General features: G+C 38.2%; 1 protein-coding gene across 1 annotated transcript in view; it reads left to right on the top strand.

Moving 5' to 3' along the window:
* Positions 1–2,988: 2,988 nt before the first annotated feature.
* Positions 2,989–23,973, top strand: part of LOC137040863 (NACHT, LRR and PYD domains-containing protein 3-like) — a 32,131-nt gene continuing 11,146 nt past the window's right edge. The window contains exons 1-7 of the mRNA XM_067416612.1: positions 2,989–3,486; positions 4,054–4,732; positions 4,853–5,122; positions 5,252–5,510; positions 16,374–16,547; positions 16,651–16,824; positions 16,930–17,103. Coding sequence (XP_067272713.1) covers positions 3,076–3,486; positions 4,054–4,732; positions 4,853–5,122; positions 5,252–5,510; positions 16,374–16,547; positions 16,651–16,824; positions 16,930–17,103 — 2,141 coding nt within the window. The 5' untranslated portion in view covers positions 2,989–3,075. The remainder of the gene's footprint in view (positions 3,487–4,053; positions 4,733–4,852; positions 5,123–5,251; positions 5,511–16,373; positions 16,548–16,650; positions 16,825–16,929; positions 17,104–23,973) is intronic.

The raw sequence follows: 23,973 nt of genomic DNA, 5'->3' as shown, positions 1-23,973 counted from the left end.
TTTGAGCTGTTAGTGGTATTAACTAGCGGTTTAATTTCACTACCCTGTGTCTACCCTCTGCCCCATAGACTAGCGCTATAAGCTAATCTGTTTTTAAAGATAAATCTCTTTACATTCGATTTTCATGAAACCGCATCCCAGAGAACGATCTACTCGCTAACCATCTGTTAATTACCCCTAGGGGCATTTCTCACCGCAGTTGTCCTTTAATGGACTAAACCTGAGATCAGAAGATCAGACTCATGTTTACACCATACTGATGATGCAGACGATATCTAGGCGAGCAGATGAGCTCAGAATATGAACACAAGGCTGAATGGATGAGAGATTATATTATGGTTTTCTTTGGGAAATTGCTTTAGAGAAACTGTGTGTTATGTTCATGTCAACATGAAATAATACATTAATTTTAATATAAATTAATAAGATTCTTCTTTCTTTTTTCTGTCAATCAATTAAAATAAACTAGATTAATATTTGTTCTGTGATTAATCACCTGTTCCCTCCTATCTGTATAACAGGTAGAACATATACAGAAATGGAAAAGTAATCAGTTTGCACTGCATAAATTATATATAATCCTTATTAAAGCTACACAAGTTTAGTCAAGAGCAGTGCATATTTAGTGAGTAATTTATTTTGTTCATTTCATTTTCATCATAAGTGTTTACTGTCACTTTAAGATCTTCCGCTGTCACACATGACACTGATCTCACACACGTCTCATTTTCTCACACCTCTTTAAGATGTTATTTAACTCTTAAGGCTGCTCTTATGAGGATATACTCAACAAAACTGGTATTTTGGCATAGTTGTGTTTAGGGATGGGCATTTTTGTCAATTTTTCATTTCGATCATCGATAGGTCTCAAAAACGAGTAATCGATTAACCGTGGACGGGGCTTGTGCGGGGGGCGGGGCGTCTCTGTCATGGAGATATGAAACTATTTTAAGACTTTTATGAAAATGTATGCGACAAAAACATGAGATGTCTATGCAAATATGAACATATGACTATAAAAAAACTGCTACATTATGATGCATAAATGTCTTTGAAAAAAAACCTAAATAACCATCTCAAATAACCCAGTCAATGATATCGGGCATTGTGTTTGAGCTGAAACTGTGAATACACCACCCCACAGAGCTTTGCTAGAGAATTAATAAACTCCGTTAAACGCATCCTATATGAGATTAACCAGATATATGCCTGTTACAATTTACATCAAAAGGACGTGAACTTGCCCACGCTAGTGTTTAACAGGCTTGTAAACAAAACTCATTTTGAATGCGCTCTTCCCTTAACAACAACGCTAATACACGGGCAACGAAACCACAGATCATTTACAACACTATAATCGTGTTCTTATTATAATTCTATGTAGCCTACATGACAGATTGGCACTGCAAGTTATTTTATTTTTCATTATCAAAGTGAGAACAGCATGACTGAGTTTATGAATCCATGAGAAACAATAAACAGATGAGCACTGCTGCATTATTAATATCATCAATGATTTTGAAAAATGAAATAGCCTATCTAAAAATAATATGACCGTCTCAAATAACCAGAGTCGATAATGTCGGGCTGTTCGCATTTGAGCTGAAGCTGAAGAGAATGAACACCAGCTGATATAACGGCAGCGCTTTGCTAGCTGGTTATTAAACTCAACCAAACGCCGTCCTATATGAGATTAACCTGATATAGACAACATATAATCAAGTATACAACAAGTAATCTTACAACTTGCATCTGCGGAAAAGGACGCGGATGCGCAGATGAACTCGACCGCGCTCTGACTCTCGTTGTGGATTTCTTTTATTAACAGCGCGAGCTGATCCACGGGGAGCTAAAGCACGGAGAATACGACAATCGTGTTCTCATTGTAATGCTGTGTAAGTGACAGATTGGCTGCCGCACATCTTGTGCTGTATTTCATGATCATTCTCAGTGCTTCAGGAATCACTGCACACTTTAGTTTGACTTTATTTCGCGGTCTGGAAGGCGTGCTGTCTAATGCTAACCAATCAGACCTCAGTTACCGTCCAAAATGCCGCAATAACCAATCCAAGAATATACAAATATATTTTTTAAAGTCAGGGCGATCATCATTTTCATGATCGATCGTCGCTGTCACGTTCAAGTACTCGAGTATTCGACCACTTTTGCCCATCCCTAGTGTTTGTGTGTGTTATTGTTCATCAAGCATGAAAGAGAACTCGAATCTGGCGCTTTCTGTCACGATACTGGCCTGACAGGCTGGACATGATAACTTACCTTGAAGAAAATAAATTGAAATGGAAAAACTACCGAAAACGCTCTTGAATGGTTTCCCTAACCCTAACCTTAAAAGCATTTGCATGAATAAAAGCGTGATTATATCATGTAACTAGCAAAAGGATTACAGAAAACCAGACGCTGTGTTAAATATTTACCAACTGAGTCTTCTCCCGTTTGTACCAGTGATGCTTTATTCGGCTTCCCGTGTCCGGCGCAGAGATCAACAGATGCAGCTGGGGTGTAGGATGCCAGATCGAGGTCACAAATGGGTTGAAATTTGTATGATGTGTCCGTTTTTACAGTCTATAGATGTGTCTGTTCACGATGTGTTTCATACAAGATACGGGAGATTCCCATGAGAAATAACAAAATGGAAGGGCGTGTGAAATATGGGAGACTCATGGCAAAAACAGGAGTGTTGAAAATACAAGACTGAAATCTGTATTGATTTAGAGTTTAATTTATTTTTCATATTTAGTAATCTGTTCTTCTTGTTGTTATTTCAGCAGAGTATATGGAGAGCGAAGCATCTCTAGAGGAGCCGCCTCAGTCTCTCGTCTGATCAACACTTTCACCAGCGTTACGCCGTCCCTGAACAGACACGATCAACCAATGAATGATGAGCTCCAGAGAGTCAAAGACAGACACAAAACCAGCATGAAGAACAAGTATGAGAGATTATTTGAGGGACTGAAACTCCAGGTGAATCAAGCCCTCCTGAACAGGATCTACACACAGCTCTACATCATAGAGGGAGAGAGAGGAGGAGTGAATGAAGAACATGAGGTTTTACAGATGGAGAAAACAGCCAGAACACAACACTCACAAGACACTCCAATCTACTGCAATGACATCTTTACAGCCTCAGCTGAACCAGGACGTGAGGAGAAACAGCAGATCAAGACTGTTCTTACTAAAGGCATCGCTGGAATCGGAAAAACCGTCTCTGTGCAGAAGTTCATTCTGGACTGGGCCGAGGGAAGAGCCAATCAGGATGTAGATTTCATGTTTGTGCTTCCATTTCGAGAGCTGAACTTGATCCGAGATCATCAGTACAGTCTTCACAGACTTCTGCTGGACTTTTATCCTGAACTTCACGATCTGGACTCAAGGATTTATGAGGAGTGTAAAGTTGTGTTCATCTTTGATGGTCTGGATGAAAGCAGAATCACACTGAGGTTTTCAGACGCTCAGGAAGTTTCTGATGTGACTCAGACTTCATCAGTGGATGCAGCTCTGAAAAAAAAGGTGTGTTGGATTTAAATGATTTAATGTAAATTGGTTCCACATGAATCAATTAAATTAAACAAATATAATTTGTTCACATAATTTCAACATCAGGGAATTAAGTCATTTTTAAGGACCCAAATGAGTAATCTCAAAATTATATTAATAATATGGCTCCCTAACAGTGGTGTGAGATCCTGCCCCTCTTTTAATCAAATCACAAAACACTTTTTCAAAACAAAATTTTTGTTATAAATTGACTGATTTATAAGAAGAGAAACACAATGTTGTTGCTTAGATTGCAAATCAAATGATTAAGTAAATTTGACAATGTGGTTTCCTGATTTTTCTTTTCAGTTCATGTCAAAGATCCGGAAAAGAAAACTGCTCAGAACGTTTTCAGGTGTGACTGAGACTTCATCAGTGGATGAGTTGATGCCAAAGGAAGTTTCTGGTGTGACTGAGACTTCATCAGTGGATGAGTTGATGCCAAAGGAAGTTTCTGGTGTGACTGAGACTTCATCAGTGGATGAGTTGATGCCAAAGGAAGTTTCTGGTGTGACTGAGACTTCATCAGTGGATGTGTTGATGTCAAAGCTCATGAAAGGAGAGATGCTTCCCTCGGCTCTCATCTGGATCACCTCCAGACCAGCAGCAGCCAATCAGATCCCCTCCAAATACATCAACCGTCTGACAGAGATTCAGGGATTCAATGAGCCTCAGAAGGAGGAATATTTCAGGAAGAGAATCAGGGACGAGCATAAAGCCAGCAGAATCATCTCCCACATCAGAAGAGCAAGAAGCCTCCACATCATGTGCCACATACCCGTCTTCTGCTGGATCTCATCCACTGTGCTTCAAAAGCTCCTGGAAGAAGATCTGAGCGCAGAAATCCCTCAAACTCTGACTGAAATGTACATCCACTTCCTGCTGATTCAGATCAACATGAGGAATCAGAAGTATGAAGAGAGATATCCAAGGAAACTCCTGCCGTCCAACAGAGAAGTGATTGTGAAACTTGCTGAAGTGGCTTTCAATCAGCTGATGAAGGGCAATGTGATGTTCTATGAGGAGGACCTGAGAGAGAGCGGCATAGACGTCACTGACGCCGCAGTGTATTCTGGGATCTGCACTGAGATCTTTAAGGAGGAATCTGTGATTCATCAGAGGAAAGTCTACAGCTTCATTCATCTGAGCCTCCAGGAGTTTCTCGCTGCTTTCTATGAGTTTTACTCTCATCTGATCAAGAACAAGAAACCACTGCATGAATTCAGATCTTACTGGCCTGATGAAGACTTTGATGATCTACTAACATCAGCAGTAGATGAAGACTCTCTGTATGATCTGCTAACATCAGCAGTAGATAAAGACTCTCTGTATGATCCACAAACATCAGCAGTAGATAAAGACTCTCTGTATGATCTGCTATCATCAGCAGTAGATAAAGCCCTCAGGAGTGAGAATGGACGGCTGGATCTGTTCCTGCGGTTCCTGCTGGGCGTCTCTCTGGAGTCCAATCAGAGACTCTTACAGGATCTACTGACACACACAGAGGAAAGCTCAGAGGACATCAGGAGAATCACACAGGACATTCAACAGAGGATCAAAGATGAAGATAAACTCGAAGATGAGGAGGATGAGGATGAGGATTTCATTGATGGACTGTATGTAGATGAAATTGATATGCAACGCAAAAACGATAATAAACGCTCACCTAAACGTTTTGCTAAACTCTCAGCTCAACTCTCAGCTGATCAGCCCATCAATCTGTTCCTCTGTCTGCTGGAAGTGAAAGATCAGACTCTGTCCAGAGAGATCCAGGAGTTTGTGAAATCAGACAAACACTCAGAGAAGAAACTCTCTCCGTCTCACTGCTCAACAATCGCCTACATGCTTCAGATCTCAGAGGAGCCGCTGGATGAGCTGAACCTCAGGAAATACAACACATCAGATGAGGGCAGAAGAAGACTGATACCAGCTGTGATCAACTGCAGAAAAGCTCTGTGAGTGTTCATTATTCACTAATGAAGAATCATGTTTAATAATGAATCAGCACCATTTGCTAAATGAGAGGTTTTCTCCTAAATAACAAGCTCAGAGTCTTAAAGGGCTCATGACGTGCCTTTAGATTATTTTAATGTGGAAATGAAGCAGTCAGTCAAGTTAAAGGGGTGATGAATCTAGAAATCAACTTCCCCTTGAGCTTTTGATATATAAAAGATCATGGTAATATAAGAATATCCTGTAAGTTTCAGAGTTTAAAACGTCCTTCGTGCTTCGTACGGGTGCTTGAAATTCTTGAAAGTGCTTGCATTTTGATGTTGTGTTTTTAAGGTTTGAAAAGTGCTTGAATTTTGGATAACGTGCAAATGCTTGAAATTGTAACTGTATTTCTTTTACAACAAATACCTATCTGACTAAATAGTTTGTTTATTAAATGTAGAAATAAAAATGTTGGAGAGCCTAAAATGAAACCTGCTGTGCTCGCGATCTGCCCGTCTATTTCCATGTGCGACTCCGCCCCCAATGTTGTCTTTTCAATGAACGTTGCCTAATAGATGCTAAATATGAATTTGGGATCAAACGGACACAAACCCCACGAAGTGCCTCTTGTAAAGTCTGCAAAAATACGTGCAGCTTTTCACTATGGCCGAGTCTGCTCTTTCGAGTCACATGAAAGGTAGGCTAAGTCTTGAGCTGTGTCCCAATTTAGGGGCTGCGTCCTTTTAATTGAAGTGGGCCTTGGAGAAATCTAGAAATGCACTACAGCTAAAGCCACAAGTCTGACCATGTTATATTTCAGATCTGAAGATGATAAGTCTAAAACTCTGAATTTTATTAAACGTTTTACAAGATCGTTTCATGTGATTTTATTTTGAGATATCTCTAAAATATCAACTGATGTTTATTGCCATGTCTTCTCAGCTTTCATTCACTATATTGCCTCTATTGTTTAGAGGTGCAAACTGCCCCATTCAGTTTGTCTCCCCGGCACACATTCACACTTCTGCGGACTGGTTATGGCTCTAATTATTATTCTTTTGTCTGCATTTTAATTACTAACGACTCTCTATTCAAACTGTTCTATTCAAACCTCATTTCTAAATCAAACCTCTCACTTTACCCTCACTGAGACTCTATTGAATGCATTTCGTCCAGATAAGCATTTCAGTAGTTTTACATTTAGAAAATGTTCATAAAAATAAGTATTTACTCAGTGGCAGGTGCATCTAGGGCAAGCTAGCATGTTAGCTTAGCACACCAGCAAAAAAAACATTTTTTTACGATTAAAATCATGTTTTATTCCAACACTTGCTTCATATGACTTTATACTTTATAATTCGAGTGTTTTATATAACAATATGTGATCTCATGTAGCTTCGGGTCAAAAAATCTGACAGAAAATACACAATGCTAAAAGCTGTGTGGAATAGCATTGCATTATAAATATCTATTGTGAAACCACCCAACATGGCATAAAGAACACAGACCAACCATATATTGCCGCGATTGTGTGTTTATTGTCTTAAAACGTGTCTATCTGCATAAAATAGCGATCTGATGATCTCTGGAAGCTGTTTTGGTTATGTCAGATACTTCCTGAATGTCACATGGTGTGTCTGTTCTTCATGTGTTCCACATGGGAGTGAATGTTCAGTAGTACAGCTTTCCAGCGCCCTCCGGCTGCCAGAATGAATTGAAAACAGCACATCACAGTATACTGCGCTCATAATCATACATCCGCGGATTTTGGATAAAGATTGAATAAATAATACTTCTCTGTATAGAAATTTGACTCAAACATGTGAGAATCTATCAATATTTCTCCACATCTGCACACATTTGAAGTAAAAGCCCTGAGGGAAGTTGTTTTGTCGAGTGTCTTCATGACGACCACAGAGGAGTTTTTTATGAATGGGAGCAAATGCATATTACAATCAAAAGGTAGCGACGCCCATGATCATATTCATAACTCCTGGCACATATTAACACATTACGGTCACTATAAGACTTTGAGAATAAAACAGAGGTAAAAAAATTATTTTTAATGATGTATAGTTTGTCAAGGTAATTACCCTGCAAGCAAGCCTGCACTGGTCCTTTAAGGGCCCACTTAGGGCTAGTCTAAGGGCCCCCAGGAGGCTGCCCATGCAGGGCCCCAGAGAATTTGCTCATTGGCAAAACGTTGGCCCCTTAGAGCTGGCCCTGCACAGGCAGCCCTCACTTAGCCCCCAGGAAGCCCTCACTAGGCCCGCACTATTAAGTGCTGGTCCTGCGCAGGAAGCCCTCACTTGGCCCACACAGAGCCTGCACTATATTAGCTACAACAATAAAACTGTTTCACTATATATACACTTATATTATACATCTGAAATGGATGCATAAACCATATTGCTAATGTCTGTATTGTCAAAAATGTACAGTAGTCAAAGGGATTTCAAATCAATGGATTTATTAAATGCAAAAATAGGTCATAAAATCATTAGAAAAAGTTAAATTCATGTCAATACAGCAAATGTAACACTCTGACAGGGAACGTTATATATACAAATATAAAAATAATACAAATAAACAACAACAAAATATAAAATTATAACAAATAACAAAATTATGACTTTGATCTCAGCTGAAAATGTGCTTTTCAAACTTGCCATGGACCCCCAAATATGAACACACTCATGTGAGGGACCCCCATCCTGAGAGTTAAGACATCTTTCTTTTACAACATAACACCCCATTAATACACTAAAAATGTACTATTACTATTACTAACATTAGTTTATATCAAGTTACTTTATTATTATTTTTATGATTCTACTCATTATAAGAATATACTGTTAATTGCATAATTTATTTGTATATTTAAAGCAGCACTAGGTAACTTTTCAACCTTCATAATATATTTTTTAAGACTCTTGTGATGATAAATCGACTTACAATAGGTTGAATGACACGTCTGCCATAGCCTGATGGGGTCTGTATCGTTTTTAATCGTACTTTTAAACTTCGGGTTTCGGGAAGTAACCCGAGAACAAAAAGAACTACAACATTCGACTGCTTTACGGCATATACGTCACTTCCACCAACACACACACTTCCTTACATTCAGACGTGCGAGACCAACTATCGTTTGTTTGTCGATGTTATAATCATATCCGAAGTAGCACAGAAAAATAAGAAAGAAAAGGTTTAGTTGGAGGAAAGCAATAAGAGGAAACGAGAGAGTGCTGTGATTAAAGGCAGGACGAGGATCATCATGTGACCAGCGTTTGCTCGTCTCAGTAGGGCTGGACAATAATTCAATATCAATATATATCGCGATATAATTTTTTTCAATAACGGTGATATGATTTTTAAACACATTTCCGATATTTCGATATGACTGACGTTCAGGGCGCATGCCATCAGAAAGAGCAGAACACGATTGGCTTCTTGGTCGATGACGTACACCACGGACACGCAGCCAGTGCTCAGCAGCAGTAGGCTGATCGATCCAACGCGGCACGTTTTAGCTACAAAGAGAGTTTCCCTGACCGCAACACAAATGTGACTGAAGGAGCTTCCACAAGTAAGGAGAAATAAATAGTTGATAAGAGAAGAAATACCAACTTTCTTTAGTGGCGTGGAAGTGGTTCGTCTATCTAAAGCACTATTCGCACGGGATTAGTATTATCTAGAGACCTCTGTGATTTAGAAATGACTCCTCCACATTTGAGTTTTGCGTGGCGCATTCGCAAGGGATAAGCAAAGCCTGTGATTTTACTCGAATTTACTGACTTCTCCCGGATATGATGTCAAGACTTTGTTATAGATAGCTGTATGAAATCGTAAACAGGCATCGTTTTGATTATTTTACAGTAGCCTAATAAATAAATATAATTTCGTTCAGTATCTAAGTGAACAGACGCCATGAACTGATCTCAGACCAGCGGGCAGGAATCAGATTTCATTTATCACGAGTTAGAAGCTGACAATATACGGCGGAAGATTCAGTTTCAAAACTAAATGTAAAAGCGCCTATTTAAACAAGCTTGTCATTGTACTGTACTATACTGTTCTGATATTTTTTTTATTAAGAACAGTATTGATGTTAATATTAAACACACCATTCAATCAGATTACTCTCAAATTGATACTCCTTCTAAAGTGAAAGTATAATCCGTGTGGGCGCGGCTGCACAGGAATGACTGAACGGTGCGCATTATGAATGCAGACTTTATTCTTCGTGAAAGATAAAGATAGAAATACCCACAGAAAGAAAAAAAGCTTGCAAAAAGTATATACAATCCGCCTAATCCTGGCCAAAGCACAGAGATGTCGATTCGCACGGGACTACTATTATCACAGGACCTCGGTGTTCGGTGAAATATGGTAGGTAAGTTAGGCTAATTTGCGGGGGAGTTTTTACTTTACAAATGACAGACATGGCCGATTCGCGCGGGATTAAGATCACAGACATTCTCTTCAATTATTACAAATCACCAGATAATACGAATCCCGTGCGAATGGGGCTGATATTAAACTTCAGGTTTCAGTGTGCTGCAAAATGTGCCGCAGAGGTGCCGACTAGGGGTGTAACAATACATCGACATAGATGCATCAATCTAATGTCTAACAATATGATGCCAAGCGTTAAAAATAATCCATGAAGACTATTTTTATGTAAGAGGCAAGTGGCACATTTGTTTTAATACTTTCCACATTTGCACACAATGTCACGTATTAACACCAATGCGTTCATTCTCGTTTAAATTACCTTTTTAAAGCTTGTGAAAGACGGTCAGACATGGCTTCAAGGCAAGGCAAGGCAAGGCAAGTTTATTTATATAGCACATTTCATACACAATGGCAATTCAAAGTGCTTTACATAGAAAGGAATTAAAATAGGGCTAAAAAATGCATAAGAAAAAGAATACAATGTAAAGAGAATTAAAAGTAATAAAATGATGATAACCAAAGAAAAGAACAGGTACTAAAACAGTTATAAAAAATTATTAAAAAAATGATGCATAGATAAGGTGCAATCAGTCGGACGTACAGTGGCACAGTGCTCATTCAGTAAACGCACAGCTAAACAGATGTGTTTTGAGTCTGGATTTGAATGTGGCTACTGTTGTAGCACATCTGATCTGTTCAGGAAGCTGGTTCCAACTACAGCTGGCATAATAGCTAAAAGCAGACTCTCCTTGCTTTGAGTGAACTCTTGGTATTTCTAACTGACTTGATCCTGCTGATCTGAGTGATCTGTTGGGTTTGTATTTAATCAGCATATCTGCGATGTATTGAGGTCCTAGGTCATTGAGTGATTTATAAATCAGTAATAGTACTTTAAAATCGATCCTAGATGTAACTGGAAGCCAGTGCAAAGACCTGAGGACTGGTGTGATATGGTCATATTTTCTGGTTCTGCTAAGAATCCTGGCAGCAGCATTCTGTATGAGCTGCAGCTGTCTAATGGTCTTTTTGGGAAGGCCAGTGAGAAGGCCGTTACAATAGTCCACCCTACTGGTGATGAAAGCGTGAACCAGTTTCTCTAAGTCTTGCCTGGAGACAAAACATCTAATCCTTGCAATATTTTTCAGATGATAGTATGCTGATTTAGTTATTGCTTTGACATGACTACTGAAACTCAGGTCTGACTCCAAAATTACACCAAGATTCCTGACTTGATTTTTTGTTATCAGACCTTTAGCCTCAAGATACGCGTTCACCTTGAGAATTTCATCTTTGTTTCCAAATGTAATGATTTCAGTTTTGTCTTTGTTTAACTGAAGATAGTTTTGGCACATCCAGTTGTTAACTTTATCAATGCATTTGCACAGCGAGTCAATGGGGCTGTAGTCATTAGGTGACAGTGCTAAGTAGAGCTGGGTGTCGTCAGCATAGCTGTGGTAAGCAATATTGTTCTTTTTCATTATTTGGCTCAGTGGCAGCATATACAGGTTAAACAGGAGAGGTGCTAGAATTGACCCTTGTGGGACTCCGCATGTCATGGACGTCCACTCAGACTTATGATCTCCTATACTCACATAATAACCTCTCCCTTCTAAGTATGATCTGAACCATCTGAGGACCATTCCAGAAAGCCAGACCCAGTTTTCCAGCCTGTCTAGAAGTATGGTGTGGTCAACAGTGTCGAATGCAGCACTGAGATCAAGTAGAACCAGAATTGATGTTTTGCCTGTATCAGTATTTAAGCGAATATCATTTATAATCTTTATGAGCGCTGTCTCTGTGCTGTGATGCGGTCGGAAACCAGATTGAAAATTGTCAAAGAATCCGTTTGAGTTTAAGAATTTGTTTAGTTGATTGAAAACAACTTTTTCGATGATTTTGCCTATGAAGGGGAGATTTGAGATTGGTCTGTAGTTGCTCAGTATGGAGTTATCTAGATTTCTCTTTTTCAGAAGAGGCTTAACTATTGCAGTTTTAAGGGCGTTTGGAAAAGTCCCGTAGAGAAGTGAGGAGTTCACCACTTCTAGGAGATCTGCTTCCAAACAGTTAAACACTTTTGAAAAAAGAAGTGGGGAGTGCGTCAAGGGTGCAGGTTGATGTTTTAAGATGCTGTACTGTGTCTTCTAAAATTTTACCGTCAATTGTTTCGAAATCAGACATAGTAATTTTCCGAGGGTTTGGTCTGATCTGACTGACCCCAGAGCAACTAGAGGATGTGCTGATCGCCTTTCTGATATTTTTGATTTTCTCTGAGAAGAAGGAAGCAAACTCACTGCATTTGCTGTCTGAGAGCATTTCTCTGGGAATGTGACTCGGGGGGGTTGTTAGTCTGTCTACAGTAGCAAAAAGAGTGCGCGTGTTGTTTATGTGTTTGTTTATAATATTTGAGAAGAAGGTCTGTCTAGCTTTGCCTAGTTCAACATTGAAAGCATGAAGGCTGTCTTTATAGATGTTATAATGGACTACAAGTTTTGTCTTCCGCCACTTTCGTTCAGATTTTCTGCATTGTCTTTTCATTATTTGAACTGCTGTTGAGTTTCTCCATGGTGCCTTTTGTTTGCCACTCTTTTTCCTGACTTTCAAAGGGGCAATATCATCAACTACACTCTTAACTTTTGAGTTAAAGGAGTCAAGGAGAAAATCAACAGAGTCTGCAGATATGCTTGGTTTTAGAGATAAAGCCTTCATAAACAGCACATTAGTGTTCTCATTTAAGCATCTCTTTTTGACAGAGACAGATCTAGCTTCAATGGCAGGAGTGATTGATATGTCAAAGAAAATACAGAAATGATCAGACAGTGCCACATCCTTAATAACAATTGATGAAATGTTTAGACCCTTACTGATAAGTAAATCTAGAGTGTGTCCACGATTGTGTGTGGGTCCATTTACATGCTGGGTCAAATCAAAAGTGTTAAGAACAGTCATGAGCTCTTTTGTTGTACTGGATTCAATATTATCTATGTGAATGTTAAAATCCCCAGCAATAGCAAAACAGTCAAACTCTGAGGAAATTATTGATAACAGTTCTGTAAATTTCTCAATAAAGGCTGGAGAGTACTTTGGAGGCCTGTAAACAATGATAAGCAGGATGCGTGGAGAACCTTTTAACACAATACCCAGATATTCTAGAGACAAATAGTCACCAAATGATACTTGCTTACATTGATAGAAATCTTTAAAAAGAGCAGCAACACCTCCACCTCTCCTAACTGCTCTGCAAACACTCATAAAAGTAAAGTTAGGAGGGGCTGCTTCATTGAGGACTGTTGCACTACAGTTTTCTTCTAACCACGTTTCATTTAGAAGCAAAAAATCAAGGTTGTTTGTGGTTATTAAGTCGCTGACTAGGAATGATTTGTTCTTAAGTGAACAGATGTTTAAAAGTGCTAACTTAACAGTATTAATTTTTTCACCCACATTAGTCTCAGTTTGACAAGTGACAGGCAGCAGATTATATTGGTTTGTTAAACGGCCTGACAAGGCCTTAGACTTTCTTTCACGTAACAGAACAGAGATAGAGAAAGAGGCAGGCACACTGGGTTCCCACTTGTTTTGCAAACATTTGATAAAGGTACTGTTATCATAGCGGGGACCCAAAACACATCACTGAGAGCTGGAATCAGTTGTTTTTGGTTCACCTACAACAGATGGAGGAGGGTGTGGGCCCTGGCGTTGTGACCGAAGAAATCTCACAGGAGGAGGGGGAGCTGGGCCCACAGGCTTTGGTGGTTGTGGGGCTCGACGCTTTTTGGTTGATATCTGGGGGCTCGCAGCAATTGAGTGTGATAGTCTAGTTCCAACAAAAATCAGTTCCTCCATTTTCTCTGAGAAGCCCAGATGCGGGAATGCTGGAGAGAGGAATGACATGTCTGGTGAGAGGGGCTGTTGCTCTGGTGTTATCGGAAGTTGAAGTATGTTGTCCTGGCTTTGCTGTCCATTTTCAAGAAAGTCATCTTTGGGTGCTGAATCTTGGAGCAGTTCTAATCCTTCACAGTCTGTCTGTAGTGAGCTCTGTGGGCAGGGCTCAGCTGGGAGTGTGTCCATGAGCAATTGTTGTGGCTGTGTGGAGTTCTCATTGTCCTTGTGGGATGTGTCAGCCGAGTGTCCATTCAGGAGCTGAAATGAAGTCCTGTGGTCATCCATACTCTGTATCAGGTTGAGTGGGTTAAAACACACAGCTGAAGGATGATGAAGGGAAAAATAAATATTGTCCTTTAGCACTCTTGCACCAAGTTTGTTTGGGTGGTGGCCATTTGATGTAAACAGTTGTCTCTGACTCCAGAAGAGATTGAAGTTATCAATGAAGTTCACTCCATTCATGTTACAGGTTTTTTGCAGCCATGTATTAAGCCTAAGCCACCGTGAGAATCTATTTGTTCCTCTTGCTGGCAGTGGTCCACTGATGAACGGCTGAACTTTCAGTTTTCTAAGTGTTTCAAAAAGTTAATTGAAGTCCGACTTCATGAGTTCTGACTGCTCTCTCTGAATATCGTTCTTCCCCACATGAATGATTAGTTGATTTGCAGTCTTATGTTTCATCAGAATGTTCTCAATTTCCCTGTTTACATCAGAAATGGTTGCTTGTGGAAGGCAGCATGTAGTTGTATCTCTGCTGCGAATGTTTCTGACTGTAGAGTCACCCACTATCAGAGTCCTTGGCTCGGCTGCGCTCTGAGCTGAGGGCCGCTGTCTGCTCGACCTTGAGCGCCTGTTAGCATTAGTGTTAGCTGCGGGCTGATGCAATCTGTGTTCGATCATATTCATCACGTTTGGGGATTCCTCACCCACATTCATTAATACTTCAAATCTGTTTTCGAGATGTATCGATGGTGGTCGGAAACTAGAGTTTGCAATCCTTGTGTCTGGGGTAGAGCATGCAACGGCAGCAATATATGAAGCTCGTGACAATCTGATGTCTCGAGTGCGTTTGGGTCTTGCCCCCTGTTTGTGCCATCGATTAGTGTGTCGATCAGTTTCTTGTTTCTCTATCTGTTGAGTAGCACTAAATTTATGGGACTCACCGGCTGTGTGCAGAGGGCGTTCATGATGAAGCTCTGCTGTGTGATTCATCCGGTTTGGTGGTTCCGCAAATAACTTTGTTTCAAGAACTGCAATCCTTTGTAAAAGTCTGTGGCAGTTTGTGCAGCAAGAAGATTCCTTAGCTAGAGGAGGCATTTTCTTATCCTTTCGATAGTAGGCAGCTGTGTTTTCCCTTCCGGAATGTAAGCTGATGGCAGCGAGAGGCTGGTCAGATGAAATGTTCCACCTTTTTGTAGTAATCCAGTCAACAGAGTTTCTAGTTTTATCGTTGAAGTCAAGCTTTGTTGTTAGAGCACTGTGTTGATTTGCTGAAGTTAAAATTATGAGATAAAATATAGAAGCGATAGAGCAAAGCGCGGAGCAGTAAGCAAGAGCGTCCGAACAGTAGCGAAGCAGGAAGTCTTCACAAAAATGTATCATTTGCTCGTGTTTAAAGCATTGCAAAAAGCAGCGTGCACTCCTCTCAAACAGAGCACAAATAGGCCACTGACTTGAGTCTTCTTTTATTTATTTTTTGTGAATCAGTAGATAAAGGTCTATAGTTTTGCATAAAAGGAGAATATAGCGCTATGAATCGTTCTTCACTGAAATTTAAAACTTAAATGCTCAATAAACTGCGTCTGCGAAGTGAGAGTCTTATGTTTATTTGATGGTGATTTCACATTTCTTGTTCGTATAAAGGCTAAATACAAATAAAAGGTGAACATTAATTTATTTGTACCGTTTTTATTTCTAAAATATTATATAGTTTTATAGGAGGAGGTTTCATAGACTTGGCAAATTAATTTTTCAGAAGTTTGTAGGTACAGAAATCCCTTGTGGCAGTTCTTGGTAGTTTTTCTAAAGCTTTTATATAGTTCATATCGATATCGAAATTATATCGTATCGACCGAAATTAAGAAATATATCGTGATATAAATTTTGGCCATATCGTCCAGCCCTACCTCTCAGCCATCTCTCTTTCTATAGTCTTTCTTTAATTCTTCCTCTTCGTTGCTCTCTCTCCTCCATTAGTTGACAGACCCCCTACTGTTGATTGGCTCACTGTCTCTCCTCCCCCATCATGAGTGGACACGCCCCCTGCTGCTGATTGGTTACAAGTGTGTTATGGTGCTTGGTCCGATCCACTTTCAAAAGTGTTTCTCAAACAGAACTGTGCAACTTTAATGAACTTGAATGATGAAATGATTACATTTTCTTTTAAATTATAAAAGTATTACATTTTTTTTTCATTTTTCATTCAGGCTAGAATGTTAAAAAAATATTTTGTTCCAGGTTCCTGAGGACAGACAACTGGCATCTTCCTTTACATTCGTTTATTGTTATTTCATTATTGTTTTAATGTTATATTATTTAATCTTTTCTAGTCTCGCTGGCTGTAATCTCACTGATGAGTGTTGTGAGAGTTTGTCATCAGCTCTTCAATCCTCAATCTGTGCCCTGAGAGAGCTGGACCTGAGTAACAATAACCTGCAGGATTCAGCAGTAAAACTGCTCTCTGATGGACTGAAGAGTTCAAACTGTCAGCTGCAGATACTGAGGTATTAAAGACCATATGAGAAGATCATTTACAGTCTGATGGTCATAATGTCTGTGTGTGTTTGTAGATGGTCTGACTGTTGATGTGTGTATTCTCTCTTTCAGTCTTACTCACTGTAATCTCACTGTTCAGTGTTGTGAGAGTTTGTCATCAGCTCTTCAATCCTCAAACTGTGCCCTGAGAGAGCTGGACCTGAGTAACAATGATCTGCAGGATACAGCAGTAAAACTGCTCTCTGATGGACTGAAGAGTTCAGACTGTCATCTGCAGATACTGAGGTATTAAAGAACATATGAGAGATCATTTACAGTCCGATGGTCATAATGTCTGTGTGTGTTTGTAGATGGTCTGACTGTTGATATGTGTGTTCTTCTCTCTTTCAGTCTTACTCACTGTAATCTCACAGTTCAGTGTTGTGAGAGTTTGTCATCAGCTCTTCAATCCTCAAACTGTGCCCTGAGAGAGCTGGACCTGAGTAACAATGATCTGCAGGATACAGCAGTAAAACTGCTCTCTGATGGACTGAAGAGTTCAAACTGTCAGCTGCAGATTCTGAGGTATTTAAGAACGTATGAGGGATTATTTATAGTCCAATGGTCATAATTTTTTTGTGTGTTTGTAGATGATCTGACTGTTGATGTGTGTGTTCTTCTCACTTTCAGTCAATCTTTTTTTACATGATAATCATAATTGAATGGAATCATGAGACATGTGCCGATTTACACCCCTATTAAGCACAAAATTACCTCAATATTTTATGGGATTTCATTGATTAACTATAATTGTATGATATTTAACTGAGTGTGTTTTTTGGTCTGTTGTCTTGTCTGGTTTCAAACTGTCATGGAGAGCCGACTCCTGAAGATTTTCATGTTCTTCATATTCTGTCAATCAATTGTTTTGTTTTTTTAATTAAAAATATCTAATTAAGCAAGCACACATTTTTGCATGGTTAATCACAATTAAACACATTAAGGCCTGGTTTCACAGACAGAGCTTAGATCAGTGTTACTCATTGCGCGGCTCGCAAGCCTCATGCGACTCGCCAAGCTTTAATTTGCGGCTTGCATTATATCACATGTGAATGCGTATCAATAGTACGAGTGTGCAATCTCGTGGAACGTATATGAGTTTTGGCGTGCATATGCTACACAGTTTTTCACGTGCATATGATACGCACTTTATGGCGTGTATATGACATGCTGGGGTTAAGGGGTTCGTGCGTATAATACACGTATCATATGCACGCGAAAAACTGCGTACCATGCACGCCAAATACATTCCACGACGCTAAGTTAGGACGATTCTAACAGAGAAACCGCCTCACCAGTGAACATCTTGCATGCCTCACAAGGATTGCAACGACAAGCTACAAATACAACATGAAGAAAGTCAAGGAAACGCACGCTTGCTTCCGCTCATCCCAGCATTAATGTAATCCTGCTTTTATGGATGGCGGGAGGCTTCGGCTTCGTCCCGTCTTTTTTAGTCTACATGTTCTTCAATCGGCAGCGGCGCGGAGCAGAGCGCACGTCAGAAGCAGAGGTGTGTGTGTGTGTGTGTGTGTGTGTATACATCTGAGCCTCTGTAGCAGATATATGCACCTTTTGTAAAAATGAAAGTTAAGACATCTGTAATTTATTTTTCTCTTGTATTGTATCTTCAATTTTCTTTCTGCGGCCAAGTTTTATTTTCACAAAAATATTCAGGCAAATTAATAAACTTTTGTCTACTCTAATTTCACAATTATTAACTGAAAATATGCCTATGTGATTCATAATGTAGGCCTAATTAACGAACAAGAAATATTAACAAAGCCATTTTCATCAGATTAGGCATTTTTAGTGCTATTGTTATCTAATTTTTTGGCCTTCAGAACATCTTAAAATGCACATATGTAGATCATAGAAATCAAAATTTTCTCGGGGGAGCATGCCCCCCGAACCCCCCTAACATTTTGGATCTCTGTAATTATAAACATTATTGGATACAAATATTACATGTAAAGTATGAACATGCAGTAAGGGGGTAATATTTGCTTTATAAATAATAAACAGACAATATCGTATGGGTATGCATGTTTGTAAGCTACTAGTTAATGCCGCAATTTGGACACTACACTATGTTACCATTTTTTCCATAGGCTACCCTCACTGGGGGCTAAGCTCCCCTAAAACGAAAATCCTAGAAACGCAGCTGCTTTGCAATAAAAGTGGCTCTCCTATTGATTTTGTGCTATCAGTGCGGCTCTCATGAAAAAAATAGTGAAGACCACTGGCTTAGATTAAGCCCTTCCCTTTCCCCTACCCCTTCGTTTTGCACATTGACATGAAGGGGTAGCGGTGTCTCGATTCTCTTTTGCCTGAAGTGGTAGGGGTAAGGGGAAGGGCCAGAAAGCACTTCAAACAAATATTTTTTGGGACCACACTATTAAGCGAAGGGGTATGATGAATTTCCCTGCATACACGACTATCTGCTACTAGAATGCATGTAGTGATCTTGCAACTCGGGATCGATCCCTTATGTGTTGCTTGGATGCCAGTTTCTCCGTTGACAACTGTTTGAGTGATGTGAACTAATAATTAATAAATTAATAATACACTTAAATCCTTCATCCTTCATAATGCAGGTGATATTTATATCATGTTTCGTCGCCAGCAACCATTTCACTCAGGTGACCAAGAGCATTTACAGATGTCTGGTTGCTTATTTTCTTTTTTCCTAAACACTAAACAGCATTCTTTAAATAGAAACAATTCCCGCCACAAAAACTGGACCAAACCATTAACAATTCTATCTTGGTGGTACATAAATTCACATGACCTGAAAAATACAAATAAAATAGAAATGTACTAAATCTTAAATTTTAAACCACATAGTGACACATACAAATGTACCAGTTTCAAAAGAGCTTAATTGCAGTAAAGAAAAAAACAAAAACAACAAATATTAGATTTATAACCCAACTCCTCATAGGTAGAACTTATATAAAGGGACTCACTAGGGGGTGTGCTCCTGTAGTGAGACCCATACAGTCAACCATAAAGAAGAGATAACGGTAAGACAATGCTAACGTGTTCACAGCTTCATGTGAAATAAAAGGAACTTTACAACACAAAAATGGTATGTGGAGTGGTTATTTTGACAGATGTAATAATCCATTTCTTACACAGTTAAATGGTAGATGTAACTCATAGATGGTGTAGCATTTATTCACTCTGCAGTGCTATCTATTTTACCTCTTAACGTTCATGAGGACGTGGATGTGCTGAAGGTCTCTTTGCTTAAATCAGCTCAATTGCTATCAGATGTAAGTAATTACCTTGACAAACTATACATCATTAAAAAGATCTAAGGCTAAAGTTTAATTTTTTTTACCTCTGTTTTATTCTCAAAGTCTTATAGTGACCGTAATGTGTTAATATGTGCCAGGAGTTATGAATATGATCATCGGCGTCGCTACCTTTTGGTTGTAATATGCGCGTCATTTGCTCCCATTCATAAAAAACTCTTCTGTGGTCGTCATGAAGACACTCGACAAAACAACTTCCCTCAGGGCTTTTACTTCAAATGTGTGCAGATGTGGAGACATATTAATAGATTCTCACATGTTTGAGTCAAATTTCTATACAGAGAAGTATTATTTATTCAATCTTTATCCAAAATCCGCGGATGTATCATTATGAGCGCAGTAGACTGTGATGTGCTGTTTTCAATTCATTCTGGCAGCCGGAGGGCGCTGGAAAGCTGTACTACTGAACATTCAGTCCTAATATGGAACACATGAAGAACAGACACACCATGTGACATTCAGGAAGTATATAAAGAATATCAAGAATATCATAAACAAACAGCTTCCAGAGATCGTCAGATCGCTATTTCATGCAGATAAACACGTTTGAAGACAATAAACACACAATCGCGGCAACATATGGTTGGTCTGTGTTCTTTATGCCATGTTGGGTGGTTTCATAATAGATGATATTTATAATGCATTGCTATTCCACACAGCTTTTAGCATTGTGTATTTTCTGTCAGATTTTTTGACCCGAAGCTACATGGGACCACAGATTGTTATATAAAACACTCGACTTATAAAGTATAAAGTCATATGAAGTAAGTTTTGAATAAAATAAATTGTTGTTTTGCTGGTGTGCTAATCTAACATGCTAGCTTGCCCTAGATGCACCTGCCACTGAGTAAATACTTTATTTTTATAAACATTTTCTAAATGTAAAACTACTGAAATGCTTATTTGGACGAAATGCATTCAATAGAGTCTCAGTGAGGGTAAAGTGAGAGGTTTGATTTGGAAATGATGTTTGAATAGAACAGTTTGAATAGAGAGTCGTTAGTAATTAAAATGCAGACAAAAGAATAATAATTAGAGCCATAACCAGTCTGCAGAAGTGTGAATGTGTGCCGGGGAGACAAACTGAATGGGGCAGTTTGCACCTCTAAACAATAGAGGCAGTACACTGAATGAAAGCTAAGACATGGCAATAAACATCAGTTTATATTTTAGAGATATCTCAAAATAATATCACATGAAACGATCTTGTAAAACATTTAATAATATTCAGAGTTTTAGACTTATCATCTTCAGATCTGAAATATAACATGGTCAGTCTTGTGGCTTTAGCTGTAGTGCATTTCTAGATTCCGCCAAGGCCAACTTCAATTTTATTTTCATAAAGATATTTAATACAAATACATTTCTTATAACTTTTTTTTTTGATTTGATTTATTTAACAATTAAATTTTTAAAACAAGTACAGTCAGGCCCAAAAAGACCATTTCATACATATTAAAAAACAAAACTGTCGAGGATAAGATACACAAAAAAGCCATAGGCTTATTTCCATTGTGGTCCTCGGAGTTCAAAATAGACGAGCAGTTCATAATGGGAATGAGATCAACACAACACACAACCACATACACATATAATACCTCAAACATCATTAAAAAGACATTTTTTAACTTCACTTCTAAAAGTACCTTCTTCTTGAATTTGTTTTACACAATCGGGCAAATTATTCCAAGCAACTGCACTGGAATATAAAAACGAATTCTTCCCATTTATACCCTTATACCGACACACATATATATTATTAATCCTTGACCTTGTAGAAAAACAATGAACATCTCTTATGAAAACATAGTAGTCACACAAATACTTAGGAACATTTCTCTGTAATATTTTATACACCATCATTAGTTTTAGAAAAATTACCCTCTTGTCCACTTTTAAAAACCCTATTTCCTTAAAATGATTAATATTTAAATGCATTAGTGGATGAAGGCCTAAAATAATTCTACACAATTTGTTCTGAGCAGTCTGTAATTTGATTTTCATTTGTTTAGTAGCGCCACTATACCAAAAAGTTGCTGCATAATCAAAATGTGTTTGTACTAATGCACCAGCTAACATTTTTAAGGTTTTTGTGTCTAGGTAAGCAGCCTGTCTCGCTAAGAATTTAATTCGTTTACAAACGTTAGAATGCACTTGAACAGCCATACTATCCCCAGTCAGTTTATTATCTAAAGTACATCCTAAATATTTCACTTCTTGCTTAGCATTAATCATCAAATCTCCAACCCTCACTTCTAATTTTGAACATTTTCTCAATTTAGCCGCAGAACCAAATAAAATAGCTTCTGTTTTACCTAAATGTAAAAACAACTTATTTTGAAAAAAACAATTGGATACTTCCTCGATCACTCTACTTAATTCACTTTCAATTATATCCTTCTTCTCATCAGTGGCAATTATTGCTGCATCATCAGCATATAATAGAAGGTGGCTAGAACAGGCCATTTTTAGATCATTTATATATAGTAAAAAAAGTAAGGGTCCCAATACACTTCCTTGTGGTACTCCACAAGAGATGGGCAAATTATCTGAAAACACTCCATTTAAATCTACCATTTGACACCTATTTGAAAGATATGAGTTAATCCATTTACATGCTTTAGTCTCAAAACCCATAGCATGTAATTTTAATAACAAAATATTATGGTCAACTGTGTCAAAGGCTTTCTGTAAATCTAACAATACCATCCCACTTAATTTACCTTTATCCAATTGTTTTTTAATAAAATCTGTCAAATACAAAATCGTTGTCTCAGTAGAGTGCATCTTCCTAAAGCCAGACTGAAGTTCATACAAAATATTAAATTTGGAAATATATTCTACAATTTGGTCAAATAAAATCTTTTCAAACACCTTAGACAGGGAAGATAAAATAGACACCGGCCTATAGTTGTTACACTCAAACCTACTCCCTTTTTTATAAAGGGGGAAAACTCTTGCTTGTTTTAATTCATCAGGTACATTAGATTTGCCTATAGAGAGATTTAAAATGTGAGTAACCATAGGGGTTATAAACTTAGCTGAATCTTTAATAAACCTTGCTGGAATATTATCTAAACCTGTCGCTTTATTGCATTTCAAATCTGTTAATTTCTTATAAACTGTAGTCTCATTTGTATTAAATGAAAAACCTCCTAAAGTAACACCACAATTGGCATAATAGTCCTTAACTAATTTGTCATTATATAAACCGGTCTGAACTGGTAACTCCTTTAACAAATTTTCAGCAACAGTAGTAAAGAATCTATTAAAACAATTGGCTACTTCTTTCTGGTCTGTCAATAATTGATCATTGACTTTAAGACTGATTCTGGAACCTTTACTTTTAGCTCTTTTTCGACATCCTAAATCATTCAAAACTCGCCATAACTTTTGAGAATCCTGCTTTACCTCACTAATCTTATACTTAAAAAAAGTCTTTTTTGCATCTTTAATCTTACATCTTATCTCATTTCTTTTGTATTTAAAATTTTCATAATCATCATTATTTCCATTCCTTCTAAATGCTCTTAAACTATCATTGCGTTCCTTAATATCCTTCAAAATACTATCCGTCATCCACGGTTCTGTTCTTTGTTTAATTCTTACCTCCTTGAAAGGCGCAACTTTGTTCAAAACTTGCAAGAAGTTATTCTTAAACTTGTCCCAAGCTATATCCACCTCATCACACTGCATCACCTCGATCCAATTTATCTTCATAAGTTCTTCAACAAATATTTGTGGACTATACCTTTTAAGCGATCTAATTTTTAAAGTATTATGTTGCCTTATGGCCTCTTTCTTTAATTTCCTAATTACATAAACCATATTATGATCACTTAAACCAGCCTCCAAAACACCACTTCTAAAAATCTTGCAATTGTCTGAAACTAATATACAATCAATAATTGTTCTACTTTTGGGAGTAATTCTAGTAGGATCAACAATCACTTGTTTCAATGCATAAGACTTACAAAATGAACTAAAATATTTAAACATAGACGAATCCTTCCTCAGCATGTCAGTATTTAAGTCACCCAAAATGATTAACTCTTGACCTAAAACATAATTTGAC

Source organism: Pseudorasbora parva, chromosome 15 (genome assembly GCF_024679245.1).
Source record: "Pseudorasbora parva isolate DD20220531a chromosome 15, ASM2467924v1, whole genome shotgun sequence".
Taxonomy (NCBI): Eukaryota; Metazoa; Chordata; class Actinopteri; order Cypriniformes; family Gobionidae; genus Pseudorasbora; species Pseudorasbora parva.
Note: the sequence above shows the minus strand (reverse complement) of the source record. Positions and strands in the feature narration are given on the sequence as shown.